This window comes from Theropithecus gelada, chromosome 1 (assembly GCF_003255815.1).
Source record: "Theropithecus gelada isolate Dixy chromosome 1, Tgel_1.0, whole genome shotgun sequence".
NCBI lineage: Eukaryota > Metazoa > Chordata > Mammalia > Primates > Cercopithecidae > Theropithecus > Theropithecus gelada.
The window spans coordinates 95,042,480-95,059,275 of record NC_037668.1 but is presented as its reverse complement, the minus strand read 5'-3'; the positions used below and the strand labels follow the sequence as shown (position 1 = coordinate 95,059,275).

The window sequence follows — 16,796 nt, the reverse complement described above, 5'->3', positions numbered from 1 at the left end:
AGGAAGGAAGGAAGGAAGGAAGGAAGGAAGGAAGGAAGGAAGGAAGGGAGGGAGGGAGGGAGGGAGGGAGGGAGGGAGGGAGGGAAAGAAAAAGAAAGAAGAAGGAAGGAAGGAAGGAAGGAAAGAAAGAAAGAAAGGAAGAAAGAAAGAAAGAAAGGAAGAAAGAAAGAAAGAAAGAGAAAGAAAGAAAGAGAAAGGAAGAGAAAGAAAGAAAGAAAAGAAAGAAAGAAGAGAGAAAGAAAGAAAAGAAAAAAGGAAGAAAGAAAGAAGAAAGAAAAAAAGATGTTCAATTGAGATGTTTTACCACAATAATTTTCTCCTTCTCTTGTGTATTAGGGAAACATATGAATATTTATATCTATTGCTAACTTGTTTTGTTCTCCATTACAATAAATCTGCTCTTCCTTGAAACTTTGACTTGAAGAAAGCAAGTCTCATAAGACTCTAAGGTTTTATAAATTGTTGGCATGTTCTATAATAATAACCTTCAAAGCGGGAACTGAAATTCTGACTGATTATTTTATTAGTTGTTTTGTTAGAGTAGGAGGTATATAGTTGGAATGTCTGTGTTTCTAAACTGTGTAAATAGTTCTAAGTTTGTTCTGTCTGAACAGAATAGAATCATTAACACTTTCCATTTCTCCCTAAGGAACAATGAAAACCTATGACTTTGCTAGATGTATTATTTAACAAAGAACTCAAGGGCCTGTAGGCATGTTTTTAGAAACCACTATTACAGGTTAATATTCTCTATGAATTAGTTTATTTTCATTTATTCTAAGTTTATAAAGCTTTAAGAAAAGTATTGTTTTACTACAATGACTATTATACTATCATTATCTAAAATTATGTGCAAAGGTAGATGATTTACAGAGAAAAATAAAAATTAAGGATTTGCTCTCTAGTAGCACAGTCCTATAATAAAATTTTGGGGCTAAACCTGGTGTAGAAATAACAGCAGCTTTAATTTAGTTAACAAGCTTACTGTACTCAACTTTTATCATCTGAATACCATAGCTGATTTCCTTTTACTAGTGCAAGCTTCTTGTAATAAGAATCAGTATTCAGGCTGGATGCAGTGGCTCACGCCTGTAATCCCAACACTTTGGGGAGGCCGAGGTGGGCAGATCATTTGAGGTCAGGAGTTCAAGATCAGCCCGGCCAACATAGCGAAACCCTTGTCTCTATTAAAAATACAAAACTTAGCCAGGTGTGGTGGCAGACATCTGTAATCCCAGCTACTTGGGAGGCTGAAGCACAAGAATCACTTGAATCAAAGCAGCAGAGGTTGCAGTAAGCTGAGATCATGCCACCGCACTCCAGGCTGGGTGACAGAGCAAGACTGCCTAACCGCCACCCCGAAAAAAAAAAAAAATCAGTGTTCAGAGATTCTAGAGTCAAGGGCGTGGATCCCTGGGGCTCTGAAATTGCTTAGGATTATGTAAGCACCCTCAAGGTAATAAATTTCCCACCTCCTCCTGTCACCCACCTCCACCTGTCTCCCGCCTCTGAGTTCGGCTTGGCCACTGTTACAGCAGCACAAGTATTCTAGGACTCTTTTGGCAAAAGAATTATTCTGAGGAGAAAGCAAAAATCTGTTTAGTCTTATAAGGAATGCAGATAGCACAGTAAGAATCATAGCCATAAAGCAGGGTAGTGCAATCCAGATTTAAGTCTTTAGGTTTGAATGAGTTCATATTTTTGCAAACTGGCATTTATTATATAATACATACTTGAATATTTAGTTTGTTACACAAGACTTAAATGTTGAATTTTTATTCTTACTAAGTAGGTTTCACATATTTCCACCAGATCTTACATTTTAAAAAAGTGTCGGGAGGCCGAGGAGGGTGGATCACGAGGTCAGATCAAGACCATCCTGGCTAATATGGTGAAACCCCGCCTATACTAAAAAAATACAAAAAATTAGCCGGGTGTAGTGGCGGGCGCCTGTAGCCCCAGCTAGGAGGCTAAGGCAGGAGAATGGCGTGAACCCGGGAGGCGGAGCTTGCAGTGAGCTGAGATCCGGCCACTGCACTCCAGCCTGGGCGACAGAGTGAGACTCCATCTCAAAACAAAAACAAAAAAGTATCAATTTCATTATCGATGTCATATTTTAAAATTCTACTTGTATTGAAATAAAAGTGAGATTTTAGCCTTTTAGCATATTTCCAACACATTTATCCATATTTGTATAATGGGGAGAATTAATATTCAAAATGGCAGGTAGAAAGCACAACACTTTCTGTACTCGAATTTATTTCCCTACAAGAGAAGTTAAAAGCATTCCTCTCATATGCTTTTCTGCCAAGTGTTACTGTGCTACTAACTCTGCCCTGCCATTCAGCATAACTTCCCTAATGAAATGAAAGCCCAGCCCGCAGCTGCTATGTGGAAATTGTTCCCAGGACAGTCTTCTGTTCTCAGTGGCATAGAACAGTTCGTTTATCTAATATGAAATGTCTCATTCTTAAAGTGTTACCCATGAAGACGGCTCATCTGTTAATAATCTGGTGGTTTTGTTGGCTGGGGCCTCCTATACAATTAATCTGTATTTTTCAACCTGAGTTTCTGAGTACATTTCGGGATAATGAAAAGGCAAGGAAAGAAATAGAGACGAAAGGGGAGGAAGAGGTGGAGGAGGAGGAGGAGGTGGCGGAGGTGGAGCAAGAGGAGGAGGGAAAGAGAAAGAAGGAGAAGAAGGAAAAGGAACAACGACTACAAACTCCTAGTTCCCATTGTGAGAAGTCAGTCTGGAACTAGAGGCCAGATGAGATTTTTTTCCTCTGTGGGAGGTGCGGTGGTGGTACACTATGGCAAGTCAGCATGTCTGGGATGAAATCTGGCTTTCCTCATTACTAGCTAAGTGACTTTGCACAAATTATTTTATCACTTTCTTCATCTGTAAAATGGGGACAGTAGTACTTATGCATGGCTGTTTCCAGAATGAAATGTGATGTTCATGAGAGGTGTCTGGAACACAGGAGGTACTAAATAAATGGATGCAATGATATTAAGATCATAAGATCGTAATGATAATAATAATAAAAGTATTATTATTATAATTCAGTTCCTAAAAATTGCACTGCTAAAATGATACTGGCCATGGTAGCCTTTAAACATCATTAATTCATTGAGGGGTATCTATTATAAGAAAAGGGTATATTACTGCATTCTACCTGCAAATGTAAATTTATAAAAATGTATGGAGCATAGTCAAGAGAACTGTAACTCCAAGGATATACAATAAAACGGAGTAATTGTCCATCATCATATTCAACAGAGTGTGTTTTCAAATCTAATATTCAGGCTGGGCATGGTGGCTCATGCCTGAAATCCCAGCATTTTGTGACGCCAAGGCAGGAGGATTACTTGAGCCAGAGTTCGAGACAAGCCTGGGCAACAAAATGAGACTCTGTCTCTAAAAGAGATTTAAAAAAAATTAGCCAGGCACTGTGGCATGTGGCCTGTCATCCCAGCTACTTGAGAGGCTAAGGCAGGAGGATCCCCTGAACCCAGGCAAGGTTGCAGTGGGCTGTGATCGTGTCACTGCATTCCAGCCTGGATGACAGAGTGAGACCCCCTCTCTCTCTCTATAAAAAAAATATATATGTGTGTGTGTGTGTATATATATGCACATATATATGTGTATATATACATATATGTATATATATGCGCATATATATGTGTGTGTGTGTATATATATATTCAGAGCATAAGAACAGATTTTTACACCAATACCATTAGTTGAGATAGTTGAGGTTAGTTGAAAAGTAGAGCTCATTAGTTGCAATAGAATACTTCAGTGATCCCAGAAGGGTACCCATAGTGAAGGCTTCATATTCCCTAGAACACTAATCAGCAGAAAAGTTGTCAGATACAGTGCAATGTGCTTTTATTTTTCTCATAAAGACTGAGGATCAGAGTCAAAAATATTGGAATTAAATGTTCCCTACCTCTGTGATCTCAAATTTTTTTAATGCCATCAAACCTGTTTTCTAATATATAAATTATAATCTCATATAAAATAGGGTTGATATGAGGGTTAAATAATGTATGTGAAAAGCTGTTAGCTAGCTGGGCGCAGCGGCTCACGCCTGTAATCCTAGCACTTTGGGAGGCTGAGGTGGGTTGATTGCCTGAACTCAGGAGTCTGAGACCAGCCTGGCCAAAATAGCAAAACCCCATCTCTACTAAAAATATAAAAATCAGCCAGCCGTGGTGGCACACACCTGTAGTCCCAGTTACTAGGGAGGCTGAGGCATGAGAATTGCTTGAAGCCAGGAGGCAGAGGTTGCTGTGAGCCGAGATCATGCAACTGCACTCCAGCCTGTGTGACAGAGTGAGACTCTGCCTCAAAAAAAAAAAAAAGTAGTTAGTACGTAAGAAAGTGCTCAATAAATGTTAGCTTATTGAAATAATCTTTAATTATAACAACAGGAATCATTGTTACTGGGATCTCCAAAGAGAAGATGATTCAGACTTGGTGTCATTTGGCTGAATTGTGGTTTTAGGACTTGGATGTAGTTGTAAAAGGCTCAAGGGTAATTACTTTTTGGAATTTATCTTAAGGAAACAATCAAAAACTATGCTAAAATAGCCACAAAGTTGTTCATGGCAATATAGTTTATATGGTTCAAAACTGAAAACAGTGTTAATCTCCAACAATAGGGATTAAACTGCTATATATTCAGACAACATTAAAAATAAAACTATAGATTAAATTAATAGAAATTGTTTATTACTAATATGTAAGTATAAAAAGGTAGGGTATAAAAATATCTGAAAGAAAAACTATTAATGTTTGTTAAATCTGGCTGATGAACAGAGAGGTCTACATAATTCTCTGCAATTTTCTATGTATTTTGTAAAACTTTTCAAAATAAAAAACAAACAAACAAACAAACCTTACATAAGTCCCCAAGTAGTAGATAGAGTATGACTTTAGCATGCTGTACTTTAGACAACATAAGACTCAACAAACTTTATCATGATAATTGTGGGTTTTTCTTGTGTGTTTTTTGTTTTTGTTTTTGTTTTTGTTTTTGTTTTTTGCCTTCCCTAGTAGATGGTAAGTTATTTCAGGGCTGGTACCTTATCTATCTTATTCACTCTAGCCTTTAGAACAATGCTTAGAAACAAGAAGTTTCCAGTAAATATTTGTAAAAACATATACATCTTTTTTTTTTTTTTTTTTTAGATGGAGTTTTGCTCTGTCACCCAGGCTGGAATGCAGTGGCACAATCTTGGCTCACTGCAACCTCTGTCTCTCAGGTTCAAGAAATTCTCCTGCCTCAGCCTCCTGAGTAGCTGGGACTGCAGGTGCCTGCCACCATGCCCGGCTGTATTTTTTTCTTTTTTTTTTTTTTTTTTGTATTTTTAGTAGAGACAGGGTTTCACCATGTTGACCAGGCTGGTCTCGAACTCCTGACCTCAAGTGATCACCCACCTCGACCTCACAAAATGCTAGGATTACAGGCGTGAGCCACTGGGCCCGGCCACATACAGCAATTTAGAAATAAGACTGGAAGGATATACGACAAAATGGCAGCAGCACTCCTCATCTCTAAATTGTCTTGGGCAGATAGAATTATGGGTAATTTCTGTTTCCTTTATCATGCTCTGCAGGAACTTTAGGGGAACTTTTTTCAGATCTAGACCTCATTTGACTAGATCACCGCAAACTGGTTATTATTAAAGACATTACAGAATTTCTTATTCTTTACCTATATCGTCCAGGTGAATTTGCAGTTGTTTTGACTCTTCCATGCCTAGTGCATTTTCTGCTTGGACCCAAACCAAATACTTCTTGCCACCTTGTAATGAATCAGTGGAGATGTTAATATAGCTTGAGGTGAGATACTGTTGCTCTTCTTCTGTCTCTAAACTTAAACAAAAAAAGATAATCATAAATTGTATTTAGTTTGCATTAATTGGCTGAGCCTGGTGGCTCACACCTGTAATCCTAGCACTTTGGGAGGCCAAGACAGGTGGATCACCTGAAGTCAGGAGTTTGAGACTAGCCTGGCCAACATGATGAAACCCTGTCTCTACTTAAAAAATACAAAAATTGGTGGCATGTGTCTGTAATCCCAGTTGCTTGGGAGGCTGAGGCAGGAGAATCACTGGAACCCGGGAGGTGGAGGCTACAGTGAGCCAAGGTCACGCCATTGCACTCCAGCCTGGGAGACAGAGTGAGACTCCATCTCAAAAAAAAAAAAAAAAAAAAAAGTCTAGAATTTTAAAATATTACCTTTTTAAAAAAAATATTAAAATTTGATTTCCTAAACAATAGAGACAGGGTCTTGCTATGTTGATCAGGCTGGTCTCAAACTCCTGGGCTCAAGCAATCCATGCATCTTGGCCTTCCAAAGTGGTAGGATTACAGGCATGAGCCACTCTGCCTGGACAAAAATGCTACCTTTTTAAGCCTGCTTTCAAACATGCAACTCTTTACTGAAAAATATTTCAAAATTGATTTTATTTTCAGAATTTTAAAAAGTAAATTCAAATCTGACAAGGGCCACAGTATGACTTAAGTGGACCCTGAACAATTCTGCCTTCATGGACCCTTTCCTCCATTTAAAAAAAAAGAGCGTATATATATTATATAAATATATAAAATACACATAAATATACACACATATACATAGATGTATACATATGCATGCATATACATGAACATAACAGTTATTTCTCTCTTCTGACTTTAAGTAAAATTAAACATTTTCATGGACTCCTAAAATTATCGTGGGCCCTAGCCACCGTGCCTACTGTGCGTATTAGTGAAGTCAGCACTGGACATAGTTTGGAATAGCCAGAATAGCTACCTTTGGAAAGGAGTACTGCATTTTGGTTCAGTGCAAGGACTGTGAAGTCAGACATTTCTATCAGGATATAGGGTGAGGATGGAGTGGTGGGGAAGAGTCAGGATGGGGTGAGAGATCATGATAGCGTAAGGGAAGGCCAACCTCCTGGACAGAGACAACTAGCATGTTCTGAAACAAATACATGAAACTACATGACATTTCTGAGAAGGTTCAACAAGTGCAATAGCCTGGATCCTGAAAATGCAAGAAGACACTTGTAGCGGAACAGGCCTGTCAGAAGACCTTCCATGAGCTACTGATGGATCAGGACATATCATGTAAGTGATAGAAAGAGGGTGCATATAGTGAGATTCACACCATTTTGAGGGTCTCTGGGGCTGTCTGGCACCTTTACAGAGGATTGATGGGAAATGAAAGTGGTGGTAGTAGAAAAACCAAAAGGCTATACAACAATCCAGAATTGGATTATTAGTCTGAAGTAGGCAGAAGCCAGTGGGGGTGGATATGAAGGATTTTGAGACAGGGTCTGGCTCTGTCACCCAGGCTGGCGTGCAGTGGGGCCATCGTGGCTCACTGCAACCTTGACCTCCTGGGCTCAAGCGATCCTCCCACCCCAGCCTCCTGAGTAGCTGGGACCACAGGCATGTACTACTATGCCCAAATAAGTTTTGTATTTTGTAGAGATGGGGTTTTCCCATGATACCCAGGCTAGTCTCTAACTCCTGATCTCAAGCAATCTGCCCGCCTTGGCCTCCCAAAGTGCTGGGATTACAGGCATAAGCCACCTCGCCCAGCCCATGAAGGATTTTGAGTGTAGAACTGACTGGACCTAATGACGGGTTTGATGAGGGGAAAGGGAGTCATGCACTGTGGAAGAGGATGGAAAAGATAAAGAAGAAAGATCTAGTTTAGAACAGGGGAATAGAGAGGGCTATTAAGTATCATTTCCAAGCATATTTATCTAAGTTTTTATAATTGAATGAGAATCTCCAAGAAGCCCAATATGGTAGAATTTCAAATGATATATGTTAATGCCAAAATTTCAAATTGTATTCATTGACTGTGGACAGAAACTTTGAGTCTCTGTTTTTAAATGTCCACCCCCAAATAATTACACGGTGTTTTTAGTGGACGAGAGTTGGAGGCAGCGGTGAAAGGAGTGCTGGAGAATGTTTCTTTGCTCCTCTGATTTCTGCAAAGAGATTTGATATTGTTTCCACCCTTATCCTCTCCAAATCTCATGTTGAAATGTAATCACCAGTGTTGGCGGTGAGGCCTGGGGGGCAGACCCTTCATGAATGGCTCGCTGCCCTCCTGGCAGTAATGAGGGAGTTCTCGCTCTGAGTTCAGGCAGATCTGGTTATTTTAGAGAGTGTGGCACTTCCCCCCTCCCTCTGTCTTGTTCACCATCTTCCTGTACAGCCTGCAGAACCGTGAGCTGAAATAAAATTATTTTCTTCATAAATTACCAAGCCTCAGGTATTTTTCTTCGCTTCCCTTCCCTTCCCTTCCCTTCCCTTCCCTTCTCTTTTCTCTTCCCTCCCTTCCTTCCTTCCTTCCTTCCTTCCTTCCTTCCTTCCTTCCTTCCTTCCTTCCTTCCTTCCTTCCTTCCTTCCTTCCTCTCTCTCTCTCCCTTCCTTCCTTCCTTCCTTCCTTCCTTCCTTCCTTCCTTCCTTCCTTCCTTCCTTCCTTCCTTCCTTCCTTCCTTCTTTCCTTCCTTCCTTCCTTGGTCACACTCTGTCACCCAGGCTGGAGTGCAATGGTGTGGCCACAGCTCAATGCAGCCTCAACCTCCCAGGCTCGGGAGATCCTCCCACCTCAGCCTCTTGAGTGGCTGGGACTACAGGCACACACCACCACTCTCAGCTAATTTTTTGTAGAGACAGGGTTTTGCCACATTGCCCAGGCTGGTCTCGAGCTCTGAGCTCAAGTGATCCTCTTGCCTTGGCCTCCCAAAGTTCAGGGATTACAGGTGTGAGCCACCACACCTGATCTAGATATTTCTTTATAGCAAGTCAAGAATGGACTAACACAGGAGTGTCCTCAAATCTCCTAACCTCTTGTCCCACTCCTCGTTCACTCATGCTTCTGCAGAGACAAATAGGCCCCCCTCAGACTCCAAAACACAACGTAATCTGTAATCAGATTCATTTGTGACATGGAAGTGTTTTCACTAGACTTTCCTCAGTTCCCATTTCTTGAGCCCTTTGAACTACCTACTCCATTATTTCATGTTCTTAAGTTTCTCAGATTTTCTGCCTCCTTGGTAACTGTATTCAACTTATTCCCATTTGGTCTTTAGTCCTTTTATTGTGATGTTTGCCTTTACTTTTCCTTGAAATGGCTCTTTTAAAATGGTGTCCTTTGCAAGGTGAAGTCCTCTGAATCCTCATTTAAGCATTTATCCCTCTTGATTGGTTATAATTCTTACTTCCCTTGCTACCCAAAGTCTGTTTTCTGGGTTAGAGGGCCTCCCTCTCGCACACCTGCTTAGTGACATGTGCCCCTCCAGTCTTCCATCTGGGTTTCTCTAAGTCCACTCACATTGAAGGTCAGTCCTGGCGCTTGCCTTTTCCGTGACCCCTTTTTTCTGGGCTCACTCTCTTCCCAGCTTCAACTGCGATTTCACATGTGTGTCTCCCACATACCTGTGCCCTCACTGGGAGCTTCATTTGGATGTCTGACTGGAAACAGAACTATAGAAAATTGACAACTAAATTATCTTTCCATGCAAATCAGCACTTCTTGCCAGTATCTTCATTGTTGTCAAAGGCATGCTATCCTCCTTTCTGCCATCTTCTTTGTCCTGCTCCAATTATAGTGTCTGTGCCGTTGAGGCAGACTCTAACCTGATTTTTTAAATATAATACCATCAACAGTCCTCTCTCTCAGGGACAGCCTTGACTGGATTTGTGCAGACGATGGAGCTTAAAAATCACTGTCCCTCCCTGCGGCTCCACCCAGTCCTGTTACTACCATATATCTTTTCAGCAGCTCCTAAATTTTTCCAGCCCCAAAATATCCCACCAGGATTAAACCTGCCAGCCACTTACGTCTTTTGGAATCCAAGAAACACGCTTGCTGAGACACAGAAAAAAGGAACCAGCCTTATGCTATTAATACCAAGTAGTAAGCACATGTCTAAGTACTATAGAAATTCTATATTTTATATAATTTATATAAACTTATTGCTACTACCAGAACAAGACAACCTCCACAAGTGGTCAAGGAATCTCTCTAAGGCTGATAGTCATTGGAGGGCTAAGGAGCAACTCCTCCTGTTCAGCTCAGGTTTTTCAGTTCCAGTGTATTTTTTCTGTGTTGCCCCTTTCCTCATACCAGCGTGAGATCACTATGAACACCATGAGAGGACTAGAAGGATATGTCATGGCAACTAAAATCACAGGGGTTGGGTTTTAGAGACAGACCTACCTTCAAATCCCAGCTCTGCCCCTTGATAAGCTGTAAGACTTAGAGCAAGTTACTGAAGGTGTATACAGTTCAGGTTACTCATCCTCAGTATAGGAGTAATGTTGTTGCTATCATGAGTAAATGAAATAAGAAACAGAGTAGATGGCTTCCCACATAATGAAGAACTCATTAAACAACAATTATTCTGAATGAAGAGATACTGGCTGAGGCCAGGCGTGGTGGCTCACACCTGTAACCCTAGCACTCTGGGGGGCCGAGGCGGGCAGATCACTTGAGGTCAGGAGTTTGAGACCAGCCTGGCCAATGTGGTGAAACCCTGTCTCTACTGAAAATACAAAAATTAGTCAGGCACGGTGGCAGGTACCCGTCCTCCCAGCTATTCAGGAGGCTGAGGATTGCTTGAGCCCAGGAGATGGAGGCTATAGTGGGCTGACATTGCACCACTGCACTCCAGTCTGGATGACAGAGTGAGACTATGTCTCCTTTTTTTTTTTAAAAAAAAAAAGATATTTATGATATGTGACTTTGACACATTCTAAAGAATACAAATGAAACTTTTAAAATTGCTATATTTCTTATCAGTGAAATTTCTGTTGTATCACTGTATCTTAAGTTAACTTATGCCATTAAATCAAGACGTTTACATAGTTACTTTACATTCTTTCTGAAATAAGATGAAATATAAATACCTTAACAGAGAACTTGTTATAAGGTATGTTAACCTCATGCTAAGTCAGAATTCAAATGTGAAAACAAGGAAATGGCAACTCTGTGTAAGTAGTAAGTAGGACATCTTTGAATATTTTCCAGTTAGAGAAAACCACATTGTATGTTCTTCATTGGTTTGTGGCTAATTCTTTTACCACACATACTGAGACCACAAGTCAAAATGGAAATGTATTTTCAAACTGACAGTAACCATAGTTACTAAGTAATTTAATTCTGCTCTTAAAGTCTACCCCATATTAGCACCTAGACCACAAAGCACTGTTTTAATTGAAGAATCCGATAATAATGACTAATTACACCTTAGGGTTATTTTTATATAGAACTTGTGATATTGTGACATAATAAGAAATATATATTTGGTCTCTGTCTGGTTCCCAGCACACAGCTCCTAAAACCCTTGGAATCTCCAAAGTGCTAATGAGATGACTGATGGCTGGGGGCTCCTGGAGAGGCTCAGGGTAGGGGCTGGTTGCCAGGGGAACCAACAATGTGACGAGAAGATTGAAACTTTCAGTCCCCCCAACCCCCTCACCCTTTCACCCACCCCCATATCCTCGGAAGAGAGAAGAGCTGAATGTTGAGTAGATCACCAGTGGCCAATGATCTGATAAGTCATGCTTATGTAATGAAACCTCCATAAGAACCCAAAAGGACTGGGTTCAGGGAGCTTCCAGATATCTGAACACATGAGGATGCCTGCAGGGTGGCGTGCCCGCATGCCTTGCCCCATGCATCTCTTGCATCTGGCTGTTCATCTGTAGCCTTTGTAATATCCTTTATAATAAATTGATAAATATAAGTAAAGTGTTTTCCTGAGTTCTATGAAACACTCTAGCAAGTTAATCAAACCTGAGGAGTGTATCGTGGAAATCCCGATTTTTAGCCAGTTGGTCAAATGCACAGGTCATGACCCAGGGCTTGTGATTGGCATTTAAGATAGGGTTGACTCTTGTGGGACTAAGCCTTTAGCCTGTGGGATCTGATGCTACCTCCAGGTAGATAGAGTCAGAATTGAATTAAATTAGAGGACATCTAGCTGATGTCTGCAGGAGAAATGATTGGTGTGTGGGGAAAATCTTCCCACATCTGGTGTCAGAAGTGCTGTTGAGAGTAGAAAGGAGAAAAACACTTCGGTTTTTCCTCGTTTACAGAACTGTATATTACAAAGTTTTTAAATATCTTATTTCTATTTCTTTTTTTCATGGGCTAATACATGACAGATGATTTGTTGAAGGGAGTTAGTATAATGCATATTTTTCTGATGTTCCCTGAGCACCTAGATGTAGTTGTAATTTACAGATTTTCAATAAACATTACAGATTTATCTTGATAATGGTAAATAGTGTCTTTCATTCATTTAATCACTCATTCAATAAATATTTACTTAATATTGACTATATTACAAGTATATTTTTAGATATCGGGGCTACAATGAACAAAACAAATAAAGTCCCAACTGTCATGGAGCACACATTTTGGTGGAAACAAATAAATATAGAATCTGATCTATGTATGGTGAGAAATGTTCAGAAGAAAAATAAAGTGGAGTAGAAAGGTTAGGCAGTTCTGAGAGTAAGGGCGGGTTTTTTGGTTTTTGTTTTTTAGAGAGATGAGGGAAGTCTTATCTGAGAGGGTGACATTAGGGCAATAAAGAACCCTGCGGCTCTCTGGAGGAAGAGCATTCTGGGTAACGTGCAAAGGCCCTGAGGTAGGACATTGCTTGGCCTGTTCAAAGAGCAGCAAAGAGGTCAGTGAGGTTTTACTAGGAAAGGGATTAAAGATGAAATCAGAGAGTTCTGGAAGAGGGGAAAGTTTAGAAGACTTGTAAGGTCACAAAGAGTCCTTGAGGGGCTCTGGCTTTGATCTCTGAGTGAAATGGGAGGTTCTGAGCAGAAGGGTGACATGGCCTGAGGTGCATGTGAAAAGGATTACTGTGAAAACTTATGAGTAAGCGATTCTGGAGGAAGCGAGTTGACCAGTTAGAAAGTTCTTGTACTCCCAAGTGAGCGATGATGTGACTTGGATTTCAGTGTAGGTGGTGAGGTCATTTTACAAGATAGAGCCAGAAGGTTTTGTTGATCAATTAGATGACGGGCATAATAGAGAGGAATCCAGGAGGACATACCTGATTTTGACCTGAATAATGCAAACGATAGAGTTGCCATTTACTGAAATGGGAAATGCAAGTCTGGGGAGAGGAAAACTGGGTGTTTGGTTTTGAAAATGTTAACTTCAAGATACCTTGAATGACAGGTTAGAAACACAGCAGCTGTATTTGGTGGAGATATTCAGACAGAGATATACATTGGGGAGTTTTACACCATAAATTTGAAGGCTATCCTTTAGGAAATGACTGTAGATAGAGATAATAAGAGGTCTGAGGTGTGAAAGTTGCACATACCAGGATGAAATCACTTTTATCAGACCCAGACAAAATAGGGCAGGAAAGGCCTGAAGGAGAGGAGGCCCATGCTTACATGTCTAAGATAAGAACTGTTTCCAAGGACTTTCTAAAAACCTTTCATTCATCCCCTGCTTTGATAAGGTTTATCACTAGACATTCTTTAGGACTGCAGTAATCCAGATAAGACGTTTTTGGAAGACCGCTTACCCAGTAAAATATCTCCACTAATTAACTGACAATCACTCTGGCTTTGAGCCTCTGCAACCAATGAACTCTGTTTCTAAACAGCTCACAGATATCCCTTTTTGGTAATAAAAGGTTCCCTTTATCCTTTCCCTCACCAAATGCACTGCTGCCTTGCCATGTCATGCATTCTGTATTATAATCCTTATTTATATTCTCAGGTAAATGTAACATATTTGGAGATAATTTTCCCTAGTGTCTTTTTTTAGGCTGACAAAATATAGACCTCTGGGTCACTATGAATTTATCTGAAATGAAGAGGAATCAGCAAAAGAGACTGAGATAAAGCTTCCTGGAAGGTGGGAGGAGCAGCAAAAGGGAGTCCTGTCCTGGAAGCCGAAAGAAGGAAGTGAAGAACTACATTAAATGCTAGGAGAGTAAATGTTTCTGATAAGAAAGATAAAGACTGAGACTAAACCATCCAATCTGGCAATGGGGAAATCATCAGTGACTCTGATAGGAGCTGTTTCAGTGGAGTGGTAAGGACACAAAACATGACTAAACTGGATAAAAGAGAGAAGAGGGAAGATAGAGACAGACAGTACAGAAAACTCTTTTGAATTTTTTCGTTAAAAAAAAAACAGAAATTGGGTGGTAGAGGACAGGGACCAAGGGAGGGTTATATTTTTCAAAAGGGCAAAGGCTACAGCATGCTTAAAAGCTGATGGGAATGATCCAGTAAAGACAGAGACAATGACAATGCAGAAGGAAGAGAGGAAAGTTTTGGAGCAGTGTCCTCCAGTAGGCAGGCAGGATACGATCTAGTACCCTAAAGGAGAGTTGACCTTAGGGCAATGGTAATTCATCCATAGCAATAGCAGGAAAGATCAAGCATACGGGTACAGATGTCAACACATTAGTCAATGGGGGAGGCTGTGGTATTTCTCATTGCTTCTGTTTTCTCAGGAAAATAGGAAGCAGGCCTTCAATAGAGAATGAGGAAGGGAAGATACTGGAGAGGAGAGATGAGAGAAAAAGTAATGAAGTAATGACCTGGCTTAGCAAGACAGTGACTTGGCTAGTGAAATGTAGTAGGACTACTGTGTGGCTCTCCCAGCCCAGCTGAGGTTAGTGGTCATGAATATAAAGCAGTATCAGTCAGCAAGGTTGTGTTTGTCTCCAGCCGCAATTAGCTCTCTGGGCTCACAATCAGTGAGGAAATGAATTCTAAAATATAAACTGCATTTTGAGTCCTAAAGGAATTACTGAAACCTAACATAGCCTTAAAAATAATATTTGGAATCACACCTAAGAACTCTTTCTGGTTATTAAAAATACGCATGTAGAGAAGAAGATGTGGCAAAAACAAACAGGCCTTATGAATCGACAGAGGAGGCCGCTGAATTTAAGGACTCTAAAATGATATCACATCTAAAAATATTTGCCTTATTGGTCTTCCATGGTGCCTGAAAAATCCCAAAATTGGTGTTATTCTAAACTGTTTATGAGCTTGTCATGCACAGAGATGATGTCTTTTTTTTTTTTTTAATATCTAGAGTTTAACACAATTCCAGGAAACCATCAAATGCTAAATAAATATTTGCTAAGATGACTTGAATGGGACAGAATGCAGGGCTATCATTCACGGATTTTTATTCAACAAATATTTATGGAGTAGAATGCACTGAGACAGACATTACCAGTGTTTCCAAGATAAAGAAAAAATATATTTACACGAAATTGCTGAAGATAGTGGGACTACAGTAGGGAGATGGTTATTAGCACAGGTTATTTTTAATTTTTTTTCCTATCATTACCCTTTGAAACAGCAAAATACAGGAGGTAAAAGAAAATATGTGAACAGCTACGAGGCTCTGTCTGGCCATGCCACCACAAAGGTGCTGGGAAGATGAAGCAAAACAGACAAAATTCTACTTCACAATTTCACCCCAACACGAGGAGGCCCCTGATGGTACCTATGTTGCCATAGGGGAAACACTGCCTTTCTGCAACTGGAGAAACGAGTAGGTGGTCTCAGGTAAAAAGCTTCTCTGTACATATGATTTTACTGGAAAACTGAACCACATGAGCTAGAAGTGAAACCTTGCACATGCTGATCTCTACCTAGTTGCCAACGTGGAAAATACCCTAATAACTGAACATTTAGAAGAGCTCCTTTAAACCTAATACTACCTCAACCACAACATTCATTATAAGTCAGCTTTCTCCTGGAGGGAAAGATTTTTTGGCAGTTAGAGAAATTGACTTGTTCTTTTCTTTTCTCTCTTCTTTCTTTCTCTCTCTCTCTCTCTTTCTTTCTTTCTTTCTTTCCCTCCCTCCCTCCCTTCCTTCCTTCCTTCCTTCCTTCCTTCCTTCCTTTCTTTCTTTCTTTCTTTCTTTCCTTCTTTCTTTCTTTCTTTCTCTCTCTCTCTCTTTCTCTCTCTCTTTCTTTCTTTCTTTCTTTCTTTCTTTCTTTCTTTCTTTCTTTCTTTCTTTCTTTCCTNTTCTTTCTTTCTTTCTTTCTTTCTTTCTTTCTTTCTTTCTTTCTTTCCTCTTTCTCTCTTTCTCTCTTTCTTTCTCTTTCTTTCTCTCTCTCTGTCTCTTTTTTTGTTTGTTTGTTTTTTGAGACAGGGTCTGGCTAAGCCAACCAGGCTGGAGTACAGTGGCTCACTGCAACCTCTGCCTCCTGGATTCAAGCCATCCTCTCAAGTAGTTTGGACTCCAGGCACCCACCACCACACCTGGCTAATTTTTTATCTTTTTGTAGAAAGTTTTGTATTTTTTGTATTTTTCACCATGTTGCCCAGGCTGGTCTCAAACTCCTGAGCTCAAGTGATCCACCTACCTCAGCCTCCCAAAGTGCTGGGATTACAGGCATGAGCCACTGCGCCCAGCCCTCTTCTCTAATTTTTTTCAACTCATTAGTTTGTTTGTAATTAATCATTAGATAAATAGGTGTTTGTTTCCTTTTCTGACCTGTCTATATTTATGGAAGCTAGTCCTTTGACTTTACTAGAGGAGAACGTCCTTTTTATGCTAACCTTTTATATCTTTTATGTCCTCTTTAAAATGTAATAAAATCCCATTAATCTGGCCTCCATCAATTCAGAACTTGGTTAGGTTTATCAGAGTTTGGCTATAGTTTATTGTTGGATTTTAAGAAAGAAGGTGGGAGAAATAATTCTTAAAATATATATGACCTTATATTATTACTTAAC

General features: G+C 40.1%; 1 protein-coding gene across 1 annotated transcript in view; it reads right to left on the bottom strand.

The window, feature by feature from the left end:
* Window positions 1-16,796, bottom strand: part of IL23R (interleukin 23 receptor) — an 87,564-nt gene that overhangs the window by 53,395 nt on the left and 17,373 nt on the right. Inside the window, exon 5 of the mRNA XM_025402421.1 lies at window positions 5,727-5,887. Coding sequence (XP_025258206.1) covers window positions 5,727-5,887 — 161 coding nt within the window. The remainder of the gene's footprint in view (window positions 1-5,726; window positions 5,888-16,796) is intronic.